A 26,823-nucleotide genomic window follows, 5' to 3' on the forward strand; every position below is an offset into this window, starting at 1 on the left:
GGGCGAAGAAGCTCCTTTTATCTTTTAGGACTGAAAATTATTCTGTAAACCTTATATTAAGTATGTTAGCCTCTGTGGAATCACCATGAGGTCTCATGCGAGACCAGCCCTTAGATGCCCACTGCCAAGGCTCTAGCTTTCTTAAAGCAGATGAGAAAGCCAGGTCTTGTCCAAGAAGCCAAGCACAGAAGGCTGCTTCTCTGCTATTAATGAGAAGCCCCTCACATCTCTTCCATCTGAGGTCTCCTGTATTTTCTCCAGCTCTTAAGAAGCTGCAGCAGAAGGTTGCTCAGTGGAGCATTGCTAGGGACCCTGCTGGTCCCAAAGAGTGTGGCAGCAGCCTTGGGGCTGCTCTAGTTTCACCTCACTGCAGGGAGAGTACAGGACAGAGCAGAGCCAAGCTGACAGATCCTGTTTGCCCAGACAGGGTGAGGTGGTTAGTGCCAATGTTGTGCCAAAACCAGATTAACACAATGGCTAATGAGACCCTTTTCCTCACACACATTCAGCAGCCTGAATGAAGATCTAATGTAGTAGTCTTGTTTAAGACACTGCAAGTCAAGGCTGCTGCTTGCATCATTCTGAGCATGCTTTAGTGGAGGAATGAGGAAAAACACAGAAGTGCTGTAGGAAAAAAAAATGTAGTGCCTTTATTGAATTTACAAAAATGGTCCTTCCTTCCAAGTGTCTGTACAAAACATACACAAAAAGTTTAGCATTGGTTGTATAAATATATCAAAAGGAACAAATTTTTTTGTAAAATCAGTATTTTGGCTCAGTAAAATAACTCTCCTATCCCTAAAGATAAGGATAACAAGAAGTTTTTCATTCAATCCATTCCAGTCAGCAAAAAATAATTCAGGAGGCCTGAGGATGCTGCAACTCTGTTGGCTGGCCTGCAAACTGCAAGCTGTCAAGGTGGAAGCACAAAGTCAGTATTGTACTCTAGTCCTCAGAGTGCAACTACAATACTTCCAGTGTCTAGTCTTCACATTTGATATAGGGATATTCTTACAGAAAAGTTCGTGACCAAGCCACACAGCTTCTGTCCCACTGAATTCTTCTGCCGATGTGAACTGTAACAACTGGCCTTGCTCAGATGGATGTAAGTAACTTCAGACAACGGGCTGCCAATGAACATATATTTAAAAGCAGACTGTATAAAACAGCTAAGTGAATGTGAGACTTCATGATCAGAACTGTTTCTCCCTTGACACTTCTGACTAAAACACAGAATGAAAACTAAATATTAGCACGTGCCCTGATCTATACATACATGACATTCATCAATAAAACATTCCAGTACCATAACAGTTTGAAATAGTCTGATGTTTCAAATGCACTTCCCCCCTCCTATCCTGAAGAGATTCTTATTCCATTCTGACCAAACACAAACTCAACTTGCAAAGTTCAGAAAGCGCTGTCTCTCACAAGCCGAGTTTCAAATTTCCAGCATATGCTGAGGTATCCAAAGCACATCAGTTGTGAGAGGAATCTATTTCCACTGGTTTTGCCACTTATCAGGCAGAACAAGAGGGTCACAACATCATACATTCACTGGGCAGTTCTTCCATGGGAGGGCACCTCACAGTATCAGTTTCATTTGGTTGAGGATCAAGGCATGAGAAGGCAATGAAAAAAAACCACAACTGGGCAGTGTCAAAACTAGTAGACTGATTCTGAAGGATGCAGAACATTTGTTGTTGGGTTTTTTGTCTGATGAAAAAAGTGGAGATATCAAAGGACAAACCTGAAGAGAAAAAATTCTGCTTAGTACTGCATTGGCAACAGCCTTCAAGGAAAATGATGTTTGACACAATAAGACAGCAGCTTGTTACAAGGTAAGGGAACTGTATGAGAAGAGATAGGCTGGAGTGTGAAGGGGAGGAGAGGAAAAGGTGCTGCAACAAAGCAGCTGATAGGACATGAACATGAATTCAGAGTTGCAAGCAGCAGTTAAAGGCAGTAACAGTCAATATACAAACAGATCTCATAACTTCAAAATGTAAATTTCAAGGACAAACTGAAAAGCACAGGCAATCTGGCTCTCACATCTCCTCCTCCTATAAAATTCATAGCCATAAACATGGCATTAAATAGATTTTATAATTTTTTAAAAATCAGTCAAATATACTCCCTTCCCCCCAAAAAAAATATTATCATTAGAGTCTCCATCACTGCCCACGCACAAGTCAAACAACTGCAGACTTAACAAAATTGTGGTGTTCATAATATTGGGTTTGGGGAGGGGGGAAGAAGAGTAAGGACAGAGAAAGGATTCAACATGCACATTAAGTTTTAACAACCTCCTTTTCCAAACAACTGCACAGAAGCTGCATCTCCAGCCTCAATGCATCCAGCCCCAGCAAAATTCAGAAGTCACCTCAGATTCCTTACATCACCTCGGGAGAGGAAAAGGAGAAAATCCAAGCACTACGGGGGGTAGAGCCCTGTAGAGCATCTCTCTCTCCTTTTAAACAGTACTGGGCAACAATGGTATTTTAGCTCTACTTTCTGAATATACCCGGATTTAACAAGCATGGCCTCAGTACCCCTTTTCTTCTCCCATTGCACTCTGAAGCCTCTGGGAACCATATAAACTCACTAATCTAGGAGAAAACCATCCCAAGGAAAGGAACTTTCCACAGTAGTTCTTTCAGTCAGATTTAGCTTTTAGAGCTGATAGATATGAGAGCAAGCACATGGGAATGGAGGGGGCAGGCCTGCTCACCTTCAGCAACAGCAACCCAAAAGAAAAAGGTTCCCTGAAGCCCTTTGATTTGGTCTTTAAAGTAAGGGGGATGAAGCCTACCATCCCGTACTCCCCCTGGCAGAGACCGTGTCATTAGCCAATTGGTAATCCACTTGGGTAATAAGAACAAATATATTAAGCAACTAACCTGAAAAAAAATCTTCTGGAGATTATTTTTTTTTACTCAATAAAGCATTACAATGGTGTTTTTTTAAGATGTCTGCATAGGATAAGTGACTAAAAATAATTCTTTAAAACGCAAAAAATATCAGGGAAGAGTTCTTATGCTTTGTCAGGTTCGATAGCACTTTGGGGGGCTGGCATTATCTCTTACCTTTTCTCTTGGATTGTAACACACTGATGCAGAAAACACAAGGATTTATCTTCCATCCAACTGAACAAGGCAAACAGCAAACTTGTAACAAAAAAGTTGTGTGTAATTTCATTTAAAAAATTGAAACAAAACATTTACTGGCACTGACTATGCTCATTACATAGTATCACACTTGTAATTAATATAGTCCCCTTCATATTCAACCTTTAATTAAAAAAATAATTTAAAAAAAAAAAGTTTTCTGGGGTCTGATAGGTTTTTTTCCCTTTCCATTTTTAACACCAAAAGAATTCAACCAAATCACAGTGCAACTCTTAGAAAAGGCCTCATGTCCTTCCTACATGGTTTCCATGTCATCACTGTGGTACTGATGACATTTCCAGGCATTCTGTTGAGCTGGCCAGAAGAAAGGACGATTCACATCTGCAGATAAAGTTCTAGTACCTCCATTCCAGAAAATCTGGATTCAATTGCCTGCACAAAACAGATACATGTGGCCTTCAGTCAAACCATCAGTTCACCTAAGTGATCAGCATCATTTTTCTGTTGTTATTTAGGGAGAACTGAAGTCTTTCGGCAACAAATGCAATCCTGATGAAGATGTGTTTTTTCTGGATGGCATGTGGTAGCGAACTTTCTTCCAGAATCTGGTACTTGCCGAGTGAGACCTTTCCGAGAAGTCCCCTTTCCATCGGATAGCCCCGTGCTTTTGCTTAATATATTTGATGGCTTCAGGCATGTCCTCATAATCTTTTATTTTTTCAAGTTCAATGAGAATTACTTTAATGCCATCTTGGATAAGAGCGTTATACATGGCTAGATGCTTTTCAGACACATCTTCTGTAACACTGTAACAGGTGGGTTCTGGTACTAAGACAACTATCACTCTTCTACTTTGACGGATTTTTTCATCAGCAACGCTGATCACAGCTGTAGAGAAAAAGGTTATGCAAAATTAAGGCTGTATGTTTATTGGTTTTGTTACTAACATTGCAGCTGCCTCTGTCACTGTACTTCACAAATAGGGACAGGATTAAGAGCATGCAAACAACTATACTGTATATAGCCAACAAGTAGAGATCTGGCCAATGCAACACAATCTTGACACCAATAGACTGCACGTCTATATTCTTGTTTTGCATAAACAGAGAAGAGCTACCAACTCTCTACCACTTATCTTGCTAAGGCTATTATATTGCCATCATAAGTGCAATTGCAAAAAACAAACAAAACAAAAACAAGTTCCAAAACCATAGGCCTAGGTAAAACTATGACCTTTTTCCTTAAATGGCTTATTCTTATATGCTTAACTGCTTTTTGCTACATGCAAGTGGGAGAGAAAGCAAAGAATTCTCCCTTCAATGGCATTCCAGACAATTAATTCCCAAACAGCAGGTATGGTAAACACCACACAAAGACCATTCTAAGGTTAACCCTTAGAAAAGACTACTGCATTTTTTCAAGCTGGAAAAAAAAAAACACAGCACCTTAGGTTCCACTTCCAAGGGAACCCTTCCTTCTCAAACCACTGCCAAAAGCCTTCAGATCTAAAGACATGCTTCATGAACCACCTTATGTAGTTTGTTCACATCCAATCTTTTTTAAACAAAAACTTTCATTTAAGGCCTACTCAGCAAATTTATTCTGTCTCAGAACTACTTTTCTAAAGTCATAAGACCAAGAAGGATTCAGAATACTTTCATCATTTCACCTCACATGAGAAGCCAGTAGGACAGACTTGGCAATTTTTAGTTTCAGATGCTAGAATTTTATATTTGATGTGCATATGCACAAAGATATCAAAACCTTGCAGGGAAGGCAATGCTTTGTAAAAACTTTCTCTTGGTACAAGTAGTCCTTGATACTGCTGATTGTTTCTGATAACTTAATGTTACTTTGTATTTTTTTCCCCACCTGCAGTAAGTATCCACTATACTGTTTTTTGCATCCTGCTGATTTGACAGTGATTCTCATTGCAAATAAAAATGAAACAGTTTAGAGGTCTTCCCATCAAGTGGCACCTCAAAGCAACAGGCTCTTTTCACAGCATTCACAAGACCTACTTTTCCATGTTTCTTGTCATTAGTCACCACTCAAAACCACAATTTCAAGTCCTGTTTCCCTCATCATCCTTCCATCTCCAGACATCTAGGCTAGCCAGGCACTGAAAAAACCTGGAAGAGTTAAATAACGATAAGATAAACAGACTTCATGGGAGCTCCCAGTGCTGTCTCATTCTCCATCAGAGAGAACAAGAAATTCATAGCTCATTCAATAGTGGGAGATATCTAGAATCACATCTGATTGCCTGTTTGAGTTGTGTTTGCAGCTACCCATTAGAAAACTCAAGTGTAATCTGAGTTTACCTTCTCCTGGTAAATCATCTCGCCCAAATATAAAGAGGTTATATCCACACTGTCTTTCCAAGACTTCTGGCAGTATCTTCAGAGCAAAAATATCTGATGAATACAAGCCACTCTCTCTGTTCCTTGGATACAGAATGTAAGCATCATAGATCTTCCCATCTGAAACTAAAGAGTGTGCAATAGGATTAATATAAAAATTAATTCTAAATACCTAAAAGCAAGCAAACAAACAAACAAACAAAAAATCTCTAACATGAATAGTTGTTTTAGTTCCTAATCCTACTATTATATAAGCATGTCTAGCTATTCTAGGCCTGAAATATTTGTAAAATCAGACCATCTAGAATTCAGTATGCTCGATCTGAATAGGTAAAAGAGATCTTCAAAATTAAGTAGGTTTGAGAATTTTTTGAACCCTAAATAGTGTTATCACTAAATTATCTGGAAAATAGCAGTTCCAATAGTACAACTGAATACTTAAAATTCCAGCTGTCATGTAACTCATAGATCACTTTTGTAACCTGGAGTTCCAAAACACAGCAACCACTTAAGACATGAAAACAAAACCCAAGTATCTGGCAAACTTCAAGGTCTGAACTGTATTAGATACTTTGGAACAAACTTTTCAGAAAGACCAGATTTAAAAGACTTCAAAAAAACCCAACAGAACCTCAACACCTCTATAAGATATTTTTTGTTTCTCTAACTATGCACCTCCCCTGAAGTGTTTGGAAATGACTTCATATATGAAGTATACTTCAGCATACTCTCATGGACAGCACACCTACCTATATTTTTCTGAATGCCAGGAATTTACGGCAAATTAAATAATCACAAGTGCCTTCAAATAGAAGATAAAAGAAAGTAAAATTTGTCCTGGTTTATCTATGGAAAAGCACCCCCCACCATTTACTGCTCTCCCTAGGAACACTAACTAAAAGAAATCTGAATAACTGCTGTCAGAACAGCATTCAAACCACTGAAGTGGATCTTCAGGGAAGGGAATGGTAGTACTGGATTTCTGGAAAGCTGTTGATTTTTCCCCTATAGATGCCTTTGTTATCTGAACTAATTCTAAAAACATCCTAAAAACGTGTTATCCTTTCAAAAAACCCCAAAGAAGACCAATCACACTCCATGAGGTTAACTCATTGCTTTGCAAGGGAAGGTAGAGGCTCATTATAACACACTGCACTGTAACACAAACATACCTTTTTTACCCAGGAAAGGATGGCAGGAGTCCCGATACCAAAGCACAATATCAATTTTGAAGATCTTGTAGATAAAGAGAATAAAAAATACTAAAAATACCAAAGAAACTCCTCCTCCAATGAGGTAACCCTGAATGTTCTGAGCTGCAGTAGAGTGAAATAAGAAGAGAGAAAACAAAGATAAAACAGTTACACGCTAGAACTGGAGAACGACAAAAGAGACATTCAAAATCGTGAAAGTTTTTCATGTATGCTTTCTGCAAACACTGATATTTGATAAGCCTACTTTTATCTTGCACAGAAAAGATACCTTAGCAGTGTGATAAATGAGGCTACTCCTCAACTGAAACACCAAAATATTGATGTATATCCCAGTGCAGCAGTACAGCGAGCAGACTAGTACAAAATTTTACCAGTCAGAAAGCAAGAAAGTCAGAGGTGGGGTGGTGATTTCATGACTATGCTGTTTTCCACAGATCAACCAGCTCCTTAGCCTTCTCAAAGATCTGTCATTAACTCTACTAATTTGTTGTCCTAAAGAGACCTGTTGTCCTTAAAACAAACACCCTCCATGAACTGCATTTTTTCAGTTCATGTATATTAAAGGATTTCTGAGGTTAAATCCAACCCTGACATTCTTTATGCAGAATTTAGTTAGGTAACAAGCTGGAACTCAAATCTACTTTCAGACAATTATTTGTTTACAGTGTGGCCAGCTAAAGGTAAGTTTGAGAATAATATTTGCCAGTGGGTTGGCTCAGTTGACAAAGGCAAGCAAATCAAAAGTGCTATTTTCTTTAATTTTTTTTAAGAATATGACAAAAAAGTCACAAAGAAAGTTATCGAGCTGCATTACCCAGTTTGCACTATGGCATATCAGGCAGTTTCAGGTTTAAGTAGGGTGTTGTCAGACTCACTGAGAAGCAGGCATCATTGATCACTATTTTATCAAGATGAGATCTCTTACCTGGGCGTTCCAATTTGATGTAGGCTGTAAATTGTTGAGAACCATATATGAAGTGACAGAAAAATTTATGAGCATAATCCTTTACTTCCACTTTTGATATGTTAAATTTTGTTCCAGATATAGCAACTCCATGAGGCTTCCCCTCTCTGTGATTGGAAATGGATAAAAAGGAAATATCTGTAGAGAAACTGACATATGAGTGCTTAATATGGGATAGATTCCTCTATCAAAAAAACCAAGAATATTAACTTCTTAACCTCTATAAATCCAAGAAGCCAGTGAAGCACAGTAATTATCAGCCCTGTAGTAAACAGCTTCAAGACCAAGGTGACAGCATTTTCCATTCACACAGAATTGTTGGATTTTTTGCTGAGGGGGACAGAGTGCACTGCTAGTTTTGTATCATCTGCAAAAGTGCTCAGAGGAATAGCTGATGCACCAGAGGGTCATGTTGTCACCCAGTGGAACCTTGACAGGCTGCAGAAATGGGCTGACAGGGAACTCCTTAAGGTCACAGCAAAATGTGAATCCTGCACCTGAGGAAGAATAGCCAGTCCTCAGGCACCCTGGCCTGCATTAAGAGTGCTGCCAGATGGCTGAGGGAGATGATCCTTCCCCTCTACACAGCACTGGTGAAGTCACACCTGGAGTAGTGGGGCCAGCTCTGGGCTCACCAGTACAAGAGATGTATGGATTTATTGGAGCAATTCCAGTGCTGGTCCATGAAAATGATTGAGGGATTGAAACATCTGTCATATGAGAAATCAGGTGCTATTCAGTTTTCTTCTCAGGAACAGGGAAGTGGGGAGTGAATCTTAGCAATGTGTGCAAATATCTGACTGGAAGGAGTGGAGAAGGAGGAGCCAGGCTCCTTTCAGTAGTGCCTACTGGTAAGACAAGAGAAAATAAGTATAAGCTGAAACACTTTCCCATCTGAACACTTTTTTACTGTCAGAGTGGTCAAACAGTGGAATAGGCTGCTCAGAGAAGCTGTGAAGTCTCCACCATTCAAACCCAACTTGACACAGCCCTGAGAAACCTACTCTATCTGACCCTGCTTAAGCAGGGGGGTGGACTAGACAATCTCAAGAGGTCCCTTCCAACATAAGTATTTCTGTGAAGGAAAGATTATTCAACCTAGTAATAACTAGTAATAAGTGTCAAGAGAAGAGTAATCTCCAAGCATTCTTTATACTGATAATGAAGCAGAAACCTTTTTAAGTATACTAGCAGAATCCTCAAGACCAGTGTCCACAGTCAATGATACCAAGCAGCTTAAGAAATAATGATGTACAAAATTCACAAAAGCTGAGTGACTCTGCTGTTAAATGACAACAAACCTGGTGATGCTGCCTTTATGTCTGATATCTATTGCCAAAAGAGGCTTGGAGATATAACATGCTATTCTGCTAGATAGAATCCGGCTCTAAGGCAGATTTATAAGTCGGAAGGGGCAGCAGTAGAAAGGTATCCACAAACTGGCATCCCAACCCTATATACCAAAGTGACTTGACCTTATGTACTAAAGGAGGAGAGGGTATTTTGCAGAACATCCCGAAGAACCAGTTTCTATTACATATATAATTGGCAATAACTTCTGTTGTGTGACGCCAATACTAACCTCAGCATTTTACAACATGTTCAGATTTGTTCAAGTCAGTTTTAACTTTCCTCCCAGCAGAGGAAAGAGCTACCTCCTAGGTGTAAGCCCTCAAGTCCTTAATGTTGGCCATGCCTACAGTGTGTTTTGCTACTAGTAAATGCTCCACAAATTTAATTGCTCAGAAATTGCTACTGTTTTTTTTTATGAAACATTATTATTGCAATTAGAATATTTTCTCAGATACTGAATAAATTACATTGAACTATTAATCTTAATTAGAACTTGCACAGGATGAGTTCTGCATATACCCATCTCTGCCACAGGAAAATTATCAGGCAGAGTAGTGATTAGAAATGGATATCACTTCTAAGCAAGTAAAAAAAATTAAGAGAATCACTTTAAGTTAAATACTTCAAGTGCTTTTCTGGAAGATGTTTATTAGCAGCACCGAGTTGGTTTCAGAAGAAGCTGCAGTTTTAAAAAATAAAAACATAGCTGCATAGGGCTGCACATGTGTCTAAACTGATGAAGCTGAGAAACTTCATGCCCTAAAGGCTAATAGACTTAGCTGTGTCTTAAAAACCATAAACTGGGGCCCTAATATTTATAGGCCAGCAACCAAGTATACAGATCTATAATGAAAGTAATAATTCCCCCAAAGGAACCTAGGGACAAAGTAGAACTATGACTTCTTCTGGAGACCAGATACAGATGAATGAAAAAGATTATTTGAAAAGCAGTCTGCAACCTAAGTTTCCAGCCATATTTTGCACTTTGTGGAGAAACCTGCATGAGTGTGAACTCATCAGCTGAAATTGATTTCTTTATTCTTTTAACTATATTTTTAAGTGTTAAATAAAGAACAGCTGTGATTGATACAATGAGAAAGCAAACAGTATGTCTATACTCTGCTGCAGCACAGACCAGACACTGAGTAACAGAAATTGCTCATTTTATCAGTCTAATTTGTGTTTAACTTTCTTGAACATAAAAAAAACCAAAAAACCAAACACCTAGATGACCTGCAACAAGACCTTCTATTTTGTTTTCCTGAGGATCAGGAGCTGTCTCTGTACTTAGAAAAGGATCAACTTCACAAATAAAAATAAGTGGGGTGATTTTTTTTTCTTTGAACAATCCATTCTTCCCATATTAATGGCATAAGATGGCTTTAATCTACTAGCAAAAAGGATTGCATGAAAACAAATGCATAAATAAGCCTTACAAAATTATGTTTCACAACACCATTATAAAAACCTACATGATTGTTTCATTGCATTTGTATCAGATACATCAATATTTATGAAAAAATGTTTTTTTTTTTTCTAAACCAAGCAATAGGAATATAATGTACTTGCTGCAGATCTAATCAGCTTTTCAGTGATTACTGACTAATAGTCAACTTTATGGTGAATTCACTGCAAGTTAATTCACCTAGAAATTAACATACAATTCAGTGTATAAGGATACTTACTCATAAAAGTGTTCCCTGTAGGTGCTATCAAAGCTATCAACATCCTCATCATTAACTTGCCAGAATGGAATCAAGCCATTTATGCCACTTGATATATTACATTCCATAACTACATGAGAGCCTAAAACAAAACAAAACAAACCCCAGAAACATTTAAATATGTTGAACAATTGAACAATTTAAGGTCTTGTAACAGAAGCAGGATCAAGTGATTTGGGAACAGCTGGGAAAAGGAAGGCTATAAAAAAACAGAAAGCACTTACCTTATGAAAAACAGAGTCATTAAAACTCATCTACATGTAATCTTCACTTGGGCATCTTGAATCTCGATACAAATTCCCTCGTAAATGTAGGTGTCTAAATGTTCACATCTACATCTGAGCTGGATGTCTAAGCTAGTAACAGTTCAGCTCTGCTGCACTCCACAGTAGACATCTGGACCTTATCAACTGAATGGCTCTTTCAGACTCCACTGAAAGATCTCCAGGGCTCATATCAGCTGCATGTACACTTATGGTACTCTCCAGCATCCAAGGCATCTGCATGGAGATGGCAGGTTGGACTCAAGAAACCTGCACCGCTAGAGTAGCCAGACCACCCAAACCAGCACTAGACATCTATGTGTAGGCAAGTGAACTGAGCCCTCACTGGTAATAGCATGAATTCAGGAACCACGTGAAAACAACTACACCCTGGAGCTGCACCCCATTCTTGATGACCACACATATCTTTTACTTCAGATCGGAGTCTTCTTGGCCATTCAGATGGTTTCTGAATACACTCTGCTCCCAGAGCAAGCTCACCTGTCACTCGGGTCCTTTGTCACCAATAGTCTAGACCTTACAGAATGCCTCAGTATTAAGAAAGCAAGCCAAGCTGCAGAATGTATTTATTGCCAGTGTACCTCAGAGAGCTCCATTTACAGGAAAGGAAGCAGCTTTCTTGGAATCCTTTCCTTCTGTATTTTACCCATGGAATTTATTATTTGATAGGAGAAGGTGGGCTCTCAATTCACCTACTGTAATGCTCTCAGTGTTTTGCTTCCTAGAACCACATCAGATCTAGATGCTTCCACCAAGGGACAGTCTCTATCAAAAGCATGGAATAAACCTTTAGCTCGCATTCAAAAAAGTTACTTGAACAAGAGTTCACACAGAAATCACAGATGCTCCCTCATGTCCTTCACAAAATTAATCACAATAATGAATTTTTCTAAAGATGCGGTTTAATGTGTTGCACAGCTCTCTGAATGGAAAATTAACCCCTCAAGTGTTCCATGCCCTCCATTTCCATACAGTCAAGAATGTTAAGTGTCTACACAACCTTCTCCTGCCACTTCTCGTGCAAAAAGCATACAGGTGCTTGCTTCCAGGTTCTGATCCACAGCCAGGTATTTAATAGGAGCAAAGATTTTTCTTTTCCAGCATCCCATTAAAGGTACCAGAGAGAAATTACTACTTGTTAATGGCAGTAGCTTCTTATAAAAAAAATAACAACCCAAACTTCAACAGCTTCCTTTAACAGGTTCCTCTATAGCAGGGAATCATTTGTAGTTTTCAGTAGCCACAATAAACCCACTTTGTGGGTGGAGGCTTTGTGTCTCCTTTTAGTCTCAGATGTGACTGCTTTCATAACGTCTGCAAGGCAATCAAGGTTTGTTAACCTTAGCTTGTCTATGGCATCCAATAATACATCAGCAAATATTAATTAATGCAATGTTCTAGCTGTAACAAATACTATTCTAAAATAAGAAGTCTAAACAAACTGTCCCATAACACATCTTAAAAGAGGCTGAGTCACAGGCAGCCCCTGGACTAACAATTACTCAAGTCTTCATTTTCTCAGCAAGTACCACGAGTGGTACTTTCCAACTGAATTAAATAACCAACTGAAGGCTGCAACAGCATAAGTCTATAAAATAATACTATTTATATCAGATCCTGAATATTCCCACAGTTTAAAACAAAGCCTTCCTGTTTGAAAGAACATAGTTTCTATTAAAGCTTGCTCATCATTCTGGTCAAAATCTACTATCTTCACCAGAATACAGCCACTGCAGAATGAGATCTCTTTCACAACAAACCACAAAACCCAAAATAACTGCAACAACAAAACAAACCAACCAATCCACAAAACCCACCAGTGTTTCAATACCATTCACTTCAATTTAATAACAGATAAAATATTTCACATTGTGCGAAAAAAAGCATGGCATCTCAACGTGAAAAAAGAACACCTGACATCCACAGTATCCACCTGCTCAATGTCAGAAAAAAGCAGCAGCAAGTAGCTGTTTTATGCAGGACTGCCATCAGTATGACATACTTCAGAAGAATCCACAATGCTCTGGCCTCAGCTACCATATGGTGCCAGAGCCCAAACGCACCTTTCCTTCAAAGCTTCTCCAACGACCCAATTGGTAATAATCCTTCCTCGAAAGATTCCAGAACAGCTTAGATCTTGTACTAGGAAACTCTAGCAAAATCAGTCAATGCCCTTTTTAATCAAATGCTTGGTTTGAAACCGTTCTCCTTGGTACAAAACAGCGGGGGGGTAAAAAAAAAAAAAAAAGTACAATTCAAGCAGCTCCAAAACTCATTCTTCTGGAAACACAACTCTGATATGTAGTGCAATCTAAGCATCCATCAGTTTGTTTAGGAAACAACATGCATACCATATACTTGGCCCATAGAATCACAGAACAATTGAGGTTGGAAGAGACTTGAGGAGCTCTCTAGTACAAATCTACTCAAAGCGGACCCAGCTCTGAGGTTGTATCCAGCTGCTTCAGGGCCTTATGCAGCCAGGTCTCAAACCTCCAAGGATGGAGGGCTGTACTTCTCTGAGCAGCCTGCTGCACCACCTGCCTGTACTCATTTGGAAGAAGTTGTTTATTATACCCAGAATTTTCCATTTAAGAAATTTCTAACATAAACAATACCTGGGATATCCATCAACTAGCAGCTCATTGTTTCACAAAAGGTCAGTATCTGGATCCTTATTATACACTACAACAAGGAGTGAAGTCCAGGTTGTGGAAAGGGAAGAGAGACAGGAAATAAAGGAGGAGGAAAAAATAGTGAAATGGTCAACTGGTAACTATCCTAAAATGTTATATATGTACAATCATGTTTCCATGGATACCAGGGACATGTTGAGACACAGACACTGACAACTCGTACAACTGACAGATACTAATAATAAAAAAAGCCAAATGCATCCCACCTAACACTGCTGGTTAAGAGACTCCAATCTTGAGCAGTTATTTTCCTTGAAAATAACTAGTGGAAATCATGTTTTACTAACTTTCTTCCAGATACACTCAATCCATGTACCTGCCTCCCAGTCATGCTGAAGTCAGTGGAACTGTTCTTTCAGAAAGACTAGAAGCTTATTTGTTTTACTGAACGTTAACAACTTAAATAGCCACTACTTACCAAGTTCTACTTCAATTGTATTGTTCTTTGGATAAATAAACTCTGGTCTCATCTGCACTGGTCTTTCTAAAAGAAACAAAGAGAAAAATAAAATCTTCAGGCAAGAGTTCCACGACTTACTTCAACTAGTAGTTTTACAGTGGTTTTGTTGTATTGTTTGGTATTATTGTAGCACTGTACTTACTACCAGTTTCAAATTTACAACAGAAAATTGTAATATGAGATGTTTGAAAGCTTTTACAATATTTGTAAAAACTGTAAAAATACAGTATTTGCTGTACTCTATCCAAATTACTCTATTTTAGCTTCCAAGTTAACAGAAGGCTCTAGCTTACCTTAAAAATAGCTTTAAAAAAATATCAAATTTACTGGCAGTTGATATAAAAGACAAAACCAGAGAATGAAAATTAAACCAAAATACGCAAATAATTTTGTCAGATACATGGATAAGGAATAAGGAGAGATTACTGCACCAAGCTCCTGTATCAGGTGTATCTGTTTAAGTAAAAGACTAAACAAACACACACTTAAACTGGGCTGGAATTGTATCACTCCGAACAGTATCTAGGATCACTGCTAACAACCCACTGTTCTTTTATCACCTAAAGTAAGAATTTTGATTTCATCTAGAAAAATGGACACTCTACCTCCAGACAACTTTTCTGACAGAACTACTCTCGTGGTACTGGTCAGGTCATCAGCTTGTCACGTCTCCCTTCCCGTCAACTGAGATTCTAGTGAACTTTGTAAGCAAGTCCAACACCAGAGCCACAAACAGGTGTTTTGCTGTAATGGTCTCAGCAAAAATTCCTCTTTTTAAAAAAATTAATTTAATGTAATGGTGCATTATTGGTTTTAGCAAAAACAAACTCCTCCCACTCCAGTAACCATTGCCTCCTTCTAATTCTCATTCCTGCTACTTCTTGTTTCCCCATGACAATTCTTCCTCAGAAGCAATGCTCAAGGGTTGCAACATGTATTATTGTATTTCAATTTTACATTCAGAAAAAAAATTAATTCTAATTCAACAGAGCTGAAAATTAACATGCAAAATAGCTTCAGCCTGCATACAAATATATACAGCAAAGACAAAAAGAGACTGTAATAACCTCAATGCACTCACCTTTAACCTCCAGGCTCATGGTTCGTGAAACATTATATTGTTTCCCCATATACATGAAGACCATACGGCACGTGTAGTTTCCTCTGTCTTGTACAGTTACGTTGTGAATCAAGACAGAATTTTCACCCTTCGCCAAAATAAGTCGCTTGTCTTCAAGAAATCCAGGCTTACACTCCTAAATACATCAACAGTACCTTTGCTTTAAGGGAACTAATACTCTGGTAATTAAGTAAGTTACTGAACTCTACTGATTATTAAAATACTTGCCAAAGAATGATATTTTTGAGAGCCACAATGTAGGTTCTTATCCAAGCATCACTACACTCTAACATGAGGACTGATGCATTTGCATTTCTCTTTTAATTTCTGCTGCCAATCCTTTATATTTTCAAATGCTGTGTTTTAGTTCACGGCCTTCGTTTCATAGCTTGACAGTTACCGAGCTCAGATGTAATAAAATTTATTAAGCATGTAGCAGAGTTTATGAGAATACATGCCTGCATTTCTACTTCACTGAGATGAATAAGAGCAGCTGTAGCAGTGCCTTGTGCTGTTGGATGTAACACCATATCTGCAGCAATTCAAATACAGTGAAAAACTTCCTTATCTTCCCTGACCTATTATAAGGAGTTTAGAATCACCTTATCTGAAAAGAAGATATATAGGTGCAGCAACAAGGTTATTTACATGTACAGGCCCATGCAGCTACTTTAATACCAGCATCAGAATTAAGAGTTGAACTATTCTAGAATTTTACCTCAACACAGATAAAATACAAGTTTGCAGAGTCTACAGAGTATTTTGGCAGAATTAGAGCAAGAAGAATCATGATCAACAGATAGGACAAGCCTAATTTCTGTAAAACTGAGATTATTACACAGAGCCTTACATTTAAGGAAACATACAATGTTCAAAACTTATTTTCTACATATAATAAACAACACACAAACTAGATTTTCACAAGTCAACAGACCACAACACATTTCTTACTCTGAAAAAACTTGCAATCCAAAGTGTCAACTGTTTGGGTTTTTTTAAATACGCCTCCCATACCACCTTACACCTTCCCAATAGTGTAACAAGATAGATGCCTTACTCAATGCGTAGAGAAGATAAACCTCTTTCAAAAGCTGCTTTCACAGTTACTTCCTAACACATTTTAAATAGAATATCTCCTGTCTTGTATATTTGAAATACACATGCACAATACCTTATACCAGTGTACTTCAGGCTGTTCATTGTCTTCATCTTTAAAGTGTTCTAGATCAGGGCATATAATCTTTCCAGTATTTCTGCTCATCACTTTTTGTTCAAACCTCATTTTTCCATTAAAACACAAGCCATTATCATTCGTAAAAACTGTTAAATGTATAGTTTCTTTGTCAGAGTGGTTAAGGCTCCTGTAATAAGAACAGGCAACAAGTCAGGTCATTAACAAGAATGCTCCTTCTTGCCAACAAGTCAGGGAGGAACTTCAGCACCTCCACCAGCCTTGCTTTATCACTGCTGCTACAGCCCCCCTAGCTCTTAAAGACCACCCTCAGCTCCTCACCCTGTGTTCCATACCAAGAGATGGGAAGAAGCTCTGATTAGGTGCTGTGAGCAGAATCGGGGACTACTATGGAAGAAACAGAGCAGAAGCCAGAAGTTCTCAGAGCTGATGCTCTATGGAGCCCACAGCACCAACCCAGCCTTGCCATTTTCAGCACTGCATGTGCCAACAGTTGTGCAGAGTAACCCAAAACATATCTACACTGAAACACCCTCAGTGCCAAACAACCAGGAGAAGACAGTTTTCCTGTGAAAGGATTGCATTTCTTCTGACTTCCAATTTTAGCTTTATTATCGACTCTGGAGCAGAAAGGTGCAAAGGCCTGTGACCTGTGCCTACACATGATGCTTTTGTTGATCACTGTTACTACATTCACAATCCAAATCCCTTCAGCCTAATTGATGTACTGTATGTACATCAGAACACACAACTACACACTACTAAAATAAGTTCTGGGTCACCCAAACAGCCTGCATCAGCTGTTCTCAGTGTGTCAGGGCAAGACCATGAGGAAAAGAAGTTTGTGTGCCTTCCCAAAATTATTTTCCCATTCAGCACACAGTGAATTTCAGCCATTACAAGTAAGATTTGACCACCTGAAATGCTGAAGTCCAGTGAACTAGTCTGAATTGTAAATATGGGAAGAGGTTTAAAGTACCAAAGAAATGAAAACCTATTCCTTTTTTCTTCTCTTCTGTGCACTGAGATCTTTTGAACAGTATTGGGGAGGTATTATTTTCACTGTCTCTGAAGTTGCCTAGCACATTGCTTTGCTCATCACATACACTCTCATTTTTCACTAGTAACATTTAGTAATGTTTTGAAATAGAATATAAGCATAGTTTTCTGCCTTTTAATTTATAAATTTCTAACAGCATTCCAAAGTTGCTAAGCTCTCCAGAAAGCCTGTATGGGGTGATACTGCATAAACATGCAGAGTTTGCTCCTCTGCGATCTTTCTTCCATTTAACCATGTCCGATGAAGAAATTAGAATGTCCTTTTGATCCACTAGTTTCAAACAGCAATTTGAACTCAGGAAAAGCTGAAGTAGTTAAGACTTCTCCTTGTGACCTTACACTTCATCCAAAACAAATAACCCACAGAGACCATTAATATTATCATGCTTTAAGATAAGAGTCATCTGTATGAACCACTTTTTCAGTGCCACATATGTGGAAGAAAAGAAAAAAGGCAAAAAGCACAAACAAAAAGCATGGTTAAAACAGTGTTTTTAACTGCTCTAAGCTCTCTACCTAAACCCATAAATTCTGTACACTCAAGTTCCACCAATATATTACCACACATTTAAGCATTAGCAATTCAGTTGTTTTTCTCCTCCCTTCCTTACCTCACAACACATTCATAAAGTCCAGAATCTTCCAGCATTGCAGGAATAAACCAGAGCAAGCCCTCTCGCTGATGGATCCTGGCGTCCCTCATAGTGGATACTGGTGTAGCACTACCATTTTTATACCATGTTAGATTGTAATCAGGGTGAAGCACAGGCAATGGAATTATTGGACAACTAATAGCTGTAGGCTCTCCAACAAGCACAAAGTAATCACAAATAACACATACTTCTGTTAAAAAAAAAAATAAAAAAATCAATTCCTTTGTATATTTTTATGTTTTAGAAGTATTAATGTCCATTTCAAGTTACACAGCATTAGAAAAAAAACTTTCTATAACAATTTACCATGAAGACATGGCAAGATTGCTATTTTTTGCTTGTTTAGCACCTTTCGGTTGAGGATCTAAAGAACACATTTTACAAAGCTTCAGCCACAACTTCCCTTCATTAGGGTAGTCAGGAACAAGCACAGGGAAATCCAGCAGCCAAATTACAAACATAGTATAAGAAGATACATGGGATTCACTTAGTGAATTCAAGTTAGTATTTTAGCAGAATTATCAGATTCTTAATGTAGATACTACTATCTATGAAAAGCATAATGCAAACAGTATCAGTGCAGAGCTCCTCACAGCTCTCTGGCCATTATGACTGTGGGGACAAAAACAAATTAAGAAAGTATAAAAAAGAATAATTTTTTTAAAAAATCAACAGGAATAAATTAAAGAAAAAAAAACCACAATAATAAATTTTAAAAATTAAATGAAAAAATTTTAACAATTGAAAAGGTTTTGACCTGAAGCACAAGACAGCACGGAATGAGATCAAGACCTCAACAATCAAAGAAGCCTGTGAATCAATGTTACAATACAAAAGAAATTTGGAGAGGCACAGTATCTAGATTAAGAACCCTTAACTATAATGTAGTATTTCCTTACTACATTTGCAATTTCTGTCACCTTTAACAAGGAAGTCCATTAAATTATCAACATTATTCTGCACATCACATAAAATGTGAAGATAAACAGAATTTTTGTAATTACAACTGTAACAAGTTGACAAGATGCAATCATGTAGCCTAGCAAGCAGTCTTTTTTTAAACATCAGCCAAAAAAAAAAAATAACAGAAAAAGGACAGATATTGCAAGAAGTCATTGAGAACCCAAATCTGCAAATGCTACTTGGACAATACCAGTTTAGCACAAGCAGAGCAGGCCATTAGGCAATAAGCCAGATTTTAAAAGCTTCCAAACTTTTGTATACGTGTGCAACACTGAATTTCTACGAAACTGCAAGACACCTGACTGAACCAATTTTACAAATTTTACTGACTGACTCTATTAATACAAAGCTAATGTATTCAATTCCAAAGGAACAGAAGTCTTCAATAATCTTTACAGTTCCAAAACTTTCCTAGTTTAAAGACTTCCAAGTAGGTCCGTATGGAGCTTAAACTAATTCAGAGACATTAAGACTCAACTGCTTATGCCAAGAGCAGCAAGACAAGCATCATTCATTTATGTAGTCCTAAACTTTACTGATAAATTAGACCTACCATCAAAAATACTGCTGAGTAACTGGAAAGGAAACTGAGGCTACAGGACTAGAGCTACAGCATGACTCTTAAATAAGGCATTCAACAACTCTGTCAAGGAAACTTACTGCTTTGAAGCTTTTTCATAGGAATCAGGGAGAGGCTAATCAAAGTCTCAGTACTCTATATTTATTTGGCTAGATTTAAAAATATTTATGTCAATTTGTCCATTCCATCCCCATTGCAACTTCAATCCAAGAAGAAGCATTCAGAGTACCTTCAACATGCTTCAAACAAACAAACAAATCCACTACTTGCTCTCAGTAACTGTTCTACTAAATACACACAACTCGTCTCCTGCAGGTTGTCTTCTTTTAAAATAGTAATTTCAACAACATATTTAACTTACCAGCACTGAGCAGAGGTATCAGTAGAATGAACAAAAATGCAGATATCATCTTTTGCTGCAAAGAATTTATTTCCATTAGTGTGATAAGAGTGTTCAAGCTCCACTGTCTTCTGCATTACTCCTTAAGGAAAAAAAAAAAAATAGAGAAGCATTAGTCATCTTGGGAGGGAAAAATGGGTTTGTTAACTTAACCCCAGCCTTTGAAGATGTCAACTACATCAACTGGTGCTCATTTTTCAGTTTTCTACTGGAATTTTTCCAAATTCCTACTGGAATAACTCTTGCATAAAATGCAACTTTATTTTACCAGAATAGTTAAGCCAAACTGCCCCGCCCCCCCAAAAAAAAAAAAAACCCAACAAGTTATGCTAGCATACAGTGATTTGAGTTGTACTGTATAGTTTAGAAACCAAGCTTAAGCTACTCCACTTGCCATGTGTTTATGAGACAAGTGCAGAGATACACAAGGCTGCATTCTCTGAACTGTTCTTGTACGGTTGAGGCAGCATTGCTTTTAACAGCAGATAAACTTGTAGTTCTTTGCAGGAGGACAAGCACACTAACTCCAGTGCAACCCGGCACTCAAATTGTCATCTGAATTCAAATGTGTGGAAACCACAGCTAATATGAATTGCTGTGGTCAGACACAAAGTATTCAAGAATCGTAGTTTCACTTCACACCTCAAGTCTTCTTTGCAGCTTTCTCCCACAAAGACATGACTGAACAGACACCCACTGCCCTCATGGCCCACAAGTGGCTTCAACGAAACCTCTAAATCTTAATCAAGTCCTGCTCTTCACTCAGATGCACCTGCTTTTTCTTGGGAAGACTTCAGAGTCCTTCCCAAGCCTTCCACTACCCACCAGCTGGCAAACACTTAACCCTTTTCCCTTTTGACAGCTTCTTGTAGGTTAAGATCTGCCTTGTGCTATCCTGCTTTTACTCAGTTCCTAACTATTTTGCATGCTGCTTCCTCTCTCTCTAAAGCAGTCTGGTTTCCCAGAAAGCAACATATTGCAAAACATTAACTGCACAGGTTCTAGTTAATATTTGCCTTCTACTCAGCTAGAATTGGCTGGAAGAAGAGATGGAATTTCCTGAAAAACACAAATGGCCTTGACTTACTTTTGTATCCAAGGTAGTTCACTTTAGTGACAACTAAGCCACAACAGTTCCTTCTTTTGAAACATTTCATATGCTGAAGTGTTGGGGTAGCAGGAAGGGACACAGAGCGGAGTTCAACATTTTAATATAGACACCTCCAAGTATGTACTCTTTTGGACAGTTCATCTGATGAAGCACTCATACCTCTTTATTTAGTTGCCTTTTATGTGGTTTTCCTGGAACTTGCCAATGAGCTGATCATTCTTGGAGTTTCAGTTTACCTGTAAAGAGTGGAGAAGGGGAAAAATGGATTTTACAGAAAATATCATTTGGACAGCAGCATAAACATACAAAACCAAATTTTCTATAGACATCCTAAATGTAAAAGCAAGAGCAAAGAGCTACAACAAAATTTGCATTAAGATTGACCAAGAATTCTAGCACAGACCTTTGGAAAATGAAGTTTCTGTCAAAGACAACATTACATGTGTCAAGAAAGCGACAAAAGCAGACCTGAGAAGCCACTTTGTAAGACAGATTTAACCACTAAAAGAAAACAAAGAATACTTCATTTAAGGCAAGATAAGAATAAGTAATCTACAAGGTTAAGCTTTATATTTTGCAACAATTATTGGTGTCCAGTACCAAGGGTGGGTGCCTTTCTAAAATTGCATGCTAAAGCTCAACTTTTTCAAGTTCTATTATTTCAAAATTCATGCATACACTCCCTTGAAATATTGCATCAGTAAAGCTTTAAAACTTAAAAGAAGGGAAGAAGCCTCTAGCTTTTGTAGTTGCAATACCTCACAGTATACAGAGCTCTTCTATTCTGGTCAGTATGGTTTCAAGTGACCACATAAGATTTTTACACTTTTTCATAAGCAGAATACACCAGAAACACTACCCAAAAAACACAAATGTGAAACAGAAAACTTTAGAAAGCAGATGTTTGTTCACATATCTAACAACTTTAGCCTTGTAGTGCCTTCTCTCCCAGTCTCAGCAGTTTGAAGTGTCCCTGTGATACAACCACAGAAGCTCAAAAGACCTCACTTATGTAGAGCGAATGACAGTTTCACTGATGATGCTGCCTACACACTTAGTTTGGAAAACTGTTTCAGCTCAAAGCTGGCTGGAGTCAAAGGAAAAATGTATATGAAGTCTTTTAAGAAATAAGGAAAAAAACCAAACCCAACAACAAAAAAACCAAACAAACCAAACATGTTTGTGTTTCAAGCTACTAAAAAAGAAAAACACTAATTTCCAAGTTACTTTCCTAGAATTTATCTTCTCATAGCTAAAATACAACTACTACTGCTCTTCAAGTTTCTAAAATTACCATCTTCAAAACAGACACAGAAAAGATGTGGCTCTAATTTAAGATACTGATGTTTTGTTCTTTGTAGGATGTCTGTCTTCACAGAACCTGCCCTTTTACTTGTCTTAGGCACACTGCCAACTTTAAATGTCATAAGAAGAGGTTTAGAGACACACTGGGTCCCTAAGTCTGCATGCAGCAGAATGAGAAAACCTCCTTCAAGAACCTGTGCAAACCACATAGCACTATCTTTGTTTTCCCAGTTTTCTATCTCAGTTTTTTAATAGTTTCTACTTGTAAATAATTATAAACACACAGACATGACAGCTTCTTGAAAATGCAAATACAATGAAAAAATGCTCAAGACAGTTGCGTAGAAAGCATCTGAACCCCTCAATTGTGTATGAGCACATCACTTAATTTAAGTGGCTTTCAATTCGGACCACTGTCTACAGGAACTCATTACAGCAAGGGCTACAAACAGATGCTTAGCCTTTGAGCCATAAAAAACCCACAGAAATGGTTATTCAAGGGCAATTCATTATCATCTCTGCAAATAACATGATAGTATAGAGGTGTAAAGTGCCCCAACTTAGTGGCATACCTATACAAAAGAACTGCATTAACTTTTAAAGTAAAACTTTAATACAGTTTAATTTAAATACAGAGGTGGAGAACCAAATTCATGTATGGCCAATTGTTCAACCACCAAGGTCAGATTCCACCCACCACATTTCACAGAGCTCACACCTTGTTCCTTCTTCTGCTTATTTCTGCCAACAGGCCTTTTTAAGCTGCCTACCAGGGTTAAACCATGAAGCAAAGCAAGAGAAAACTGCTAACAGACTACACCTCATTTCCAGTCTACTGCTTTCCTTTGGTCCCAACGTTCCTGTCTAACATGCTTAATATATAAACAAAATACACCTAATCATTTTACAGGAGCATGCATGAACACTGACTGAGTCACACAAAACAATACCCAAACACTTTCTGGAAGCAGATGTTGTTATCTGCTGTGGTATTCTGACACTGAAGTGATGACCACAAACTTTAGTCCTTAAATGCCTGCTTTCCAGACAATCCTGCAAGATCCAGGACTGCAGAAAACTCATACCTGTAGGGAAAACCCATTATCTTATACATTCTGTTAAAGCTACATCAAAATGAAGTCACAGAAATAGAAGAATAGTAACCACAGAGACGTCTGCAAAGGTTCAATCTCTACAATCTACATTCCAGTTCAACTTTGAGACAAAGTATTAGCTGCTCTAAATCTAGAATCTGCCCTGTCTTTCATCAAAGCACAGGAGAAAAAATATTAAAACAGGGATATCTGTAGCTCTACATAACTAACTGATTGATTCTAGCACAGTAAAGAGCTACCTATCCACTCACTTCTACCTCAATAAAACTGGAGGCAATGAGAGCCCCCAAACCACCTTGAAAGCAGGAACCTTATGAGTCTTCAAATCCATTGAAAACAGTACCTCCTTTCAGCATCAAGTGGAAGGAGCTCATTTTGCAGTCAGCACTTGGAAGACTCTTCTATGTCATTTCAACTCCTCGTATCTGTCAACATAAAGAAAAGCAGACTTTAATATGGAATATTTCCTCTTGAACTCCAAAGTAAGTTATCACTTTTCCACTAAGATTTTCAGAGCACAGTTAAGAGTCATTTAAAAGGACTAGAAGGGCTCATGCAGATAACACCATATGTATCAAAAATACAATATAAAGTATATATTAAAAAAATCATTTATTACTCTTGGGGGAGGCAGGAGGGAGGAAAACAGTAGTCTTGTATAAGAACAAAAATAAAAAAGAAAAAGGTAACAGGTATTTCTCATTTAAGAATTAATTTCAAATACTTGAATTAAGGATTTTGCTTCATAAAAGATTTTTTTGTGCAAGACTTTCATGCCAATCTCTCAGCTTTTACAGCACTCCAGTTTCACAACCTAGACGAAAGACGAGTGTATTCATTTAGCAACTCCAACCTCTTTTTTGGGAATCTAAGCTCACAGAAACAGTCCAAGTCAAACAAGCACACTGTTGCGAGTTCATGGAAAAAACCAAAAAGGATGCAGCATTTTGTGTGACTCCCTGATGAAAACTCTCCAAACTTCAGAGCTGTTCCTGGAAACAAACTGGAACCTTGGCTCGGCTCAGTAGCGTTTTAAGGGGTAAAGCTCTTTCCTTCCCACCGAGCTGCGGCTCCGCAGGCTGCTGCGGCCAAGCACGGTCTGGGATGCGACCAGTCCCAGTCAGAGCAGCTCCTGGCTTAGGTTTGATAGAGATACTTCTGTCAGCATCTCTTTCACCCAAAGCCCTGCTCTTGTCATCACACGAATTGTTCAAAAGCACCCCCTGCTCGATCACGGTTGTGCAATAAATAGTTTTCTGCCGTGTTTTACCGGGACAAGATCTAGGCCAAGCTTTATCCTGCTTCCTGTTACAAGGACCGTAAAAAATGTGGTTAGATTTCAGAACTCCGACAGTTCTCATTTTAATACCTCGCTTCCTCCCTGGGTTTGTATAACACGGTAAGCAACGAGTAAGCAGACAGACGCCAAACAAAAAATGCTTTCCAAGGAAGCGGTGTGGTGCCGTAAGAGCAGGAAAACCGGCAGCTGCGCGCAGAGGGAGCGGGACTGTGCAGCCACACCGGCCTCGAAAGACGTCTAAAACTCACAGAAACCAAGGGACCGGGCTGGCATTCGAGTCTACCTGCCGAGGAGCTCATTCCCGCTTCCGCCGCAGCCCGCGGACAGTGCCGGGATGCGGACATGGAGCTGCAGGGCGCCCACCCGTCGCCCCGGCTCCCCCCGCTGCCAGACAGGAGGCAAAGGGGCCACGGAGCGGCGGGAGCTATGCGGGGAAGGAAAAGCCCCGCTGCCCCGGCCGGACACCCCGCCGCCAACGCCGCCCTCCCCCGCCACGCCGAGCCGAGCCCCAGCAGGGAGCGAGGGGGCTGCCCCCTCACCGCCCGCCGCTATTCCTCACCTCTCTCCGGTCCCCACGCCTCGCCGGCGACCCCGACCCGCGGGAAATAGCGTGCGGGACGTCAGGGCATCAGGCCCCGCCTCCCCCCCTCCCCAGCGGCCGCCTCCAGCCCGCCCCGCTCCGCAGCGCCCGGGCGCCGGCCCGGCTCTCTGGCGGAGTCCCGGGTGGTTGTGTGAGGGTGGGCTAGGTGGCCGTGGGGGGCCCGGCGAGCCGGATACCCCTCCACGGCTCCCGCCCCAGGTCGTGCGAGCACCTGGCGCAGGCGAGGTGGCCCTCCTGCCTGGCCTCCTCTGGGGCTTCTCCCCGAAGTTTGAGCCAACCTCGCTCTCTCTGCCGTCAACCCGCGCACTTTCTTTAGGCCACCACGCTTGGGTTCGGTTCCCCTCCAGGCCGTGATCCCGAGGCGGTCCGATTAACTTCAGCGCTGTGTGGGCACCAGTTTTTTCCCCGAGGCTGCCCTCGGGGCTCATGGCAAGCCCTGCCCAGGCTGCTCTTGGAAAGGAGGAGATCCCTGTGGCCACAGCTCAGCATGCCGGCTTTGCCAGGGGGAGGGGTAACACCCGTTTCGCAGCTCGATGGGAGCAAAGACGTTTCACTGCTTTAAATGACCAGCTCCTGCCCACGTAAATGCACGTGCCCTGAGGACCTGTGTAGTACAAGTGCAACCAGCCCTTGGAGAATCCGGGAATGAGTGCAGGGATCTTCACTTCTGCTTGGGATTTTCCAGGACAGACATGTCGGTGTCTGGTACCACCATTCTCATATTCCATCACCTGAAGTTGCTCAGCTTCTCTGTTTGGAGCAAAGCTTTATTTGCTTTCCATCATGTCAGTGTTTGCTTTTTGTCTGGTCAGCTGTTCCTTCTGCTTTCCCAGGGTATCACTTTTTCACTTGAATCAATAGTTTCTTCCTTCAGGGTCTGGGTAGTAACTCTATGTCATTTTCATTCTTTAGTTTGGTAGTGAAATGAAATACGTTCAAACAGAAATGCGAATTTTTCCAAACAGGGAGAAGTTTCTCTTGTCCATAGTTTTAAATTCAGCACCTTCTCCTCCTTGAGTTCACCTTCACCTCCTTCATTTTGGTTCTCATAAACTTACTTTTAGTCACACCTTAGAGACATGACTGTAGAATACTCTGAGTCATTGCTTATCTCTGTCTGTGCTTTTTATTCAAGATCTACATGCATTAACTATTTACATCCTAAATTAAGTAAACATACATTTTAATATTAATGATTAAAATATATGTAAGAAGAAGCGTCACTTTGGGGTTTGAAC

The 26,823-nt window shown here is 39.5% G+C and overlaps 1 protein-coding gene across 6 annotated transcripts; it reads right to left on the minus strand.

Annotated features, from left to right (window-relative positions):
* Window positions 1–625: 625 nt before the first annotated feature.
* LOC127396422 (interleukin-1 receptor type 1-like) lies at window positions 626–25,604 on the minus strand. Of its 6 annotated transcripts, none has more exons than XR_007892000.1 (15): window positions 25,544–25,604; window positions 24,028–24,109; window positions 21,668–21,765; window positions 21,241–21,500; window positions 20,115–20,235; window positions 18,169–18,400; window positions 16,478–16,667; window positions 15,268–15,442; window positions 14,145–14,210; window positions 10,708–10,828; window positions 7,631–7,818; window positions 6,664–6,807; window positions 5,453–5,617; window positions 3,087–4,016; window positions 626–1,750 (listed from the first exon to the last, which is right to left on the minus strand). XR_007892000.1 is itself a non-coding variant. In XM_051644081.1 (14 exons), exons 5-14 carry the CDS (start codon window positions 20,188–20,190, stop codon window positions 3,640–3,642), a joined length of 1,734 nt encoding a protein of 577 aa, XP_051500041.1. In that variant the 5' UTR covers window positions 20,191–20,235; window positions 21,424–21,500; window positions 21,668–21,765; window positions 24,028–24,109; window positions 25,544–25,604; the 3' UTR covers window positions 626–3,639. The 6 variants fall into 6 exon arrangements, 4 of the variants coding, with proteins under 4 accessions (XP_051500041.1, XP_051500042.1, XP_051500038.1 ...); XR_007892001.1 differs by having other exon boundaries at window positions 626–2,402; XM_051644081.1 differs by having other exon boundaries at window positions 626–4,016; window positions 21,424–21,500.
* Window positions 25,605–26,823: the final 1,219 nt, after the last annotated feature.

Source organism: Apus apus, chromosome 1 (assembly GCF_020740795.1).
Source record: "Apus apus isolate bApuApu2 chromosome 1, bApuApu2.pri.cur, whole genome shotgun sequence".
In the NCBI taxonomy this organism is placed as follows: Eukaryota; Metazoa; Chordata; class Aves; order Apodiformes; family Apodidae; genus Apus; species Apus apus.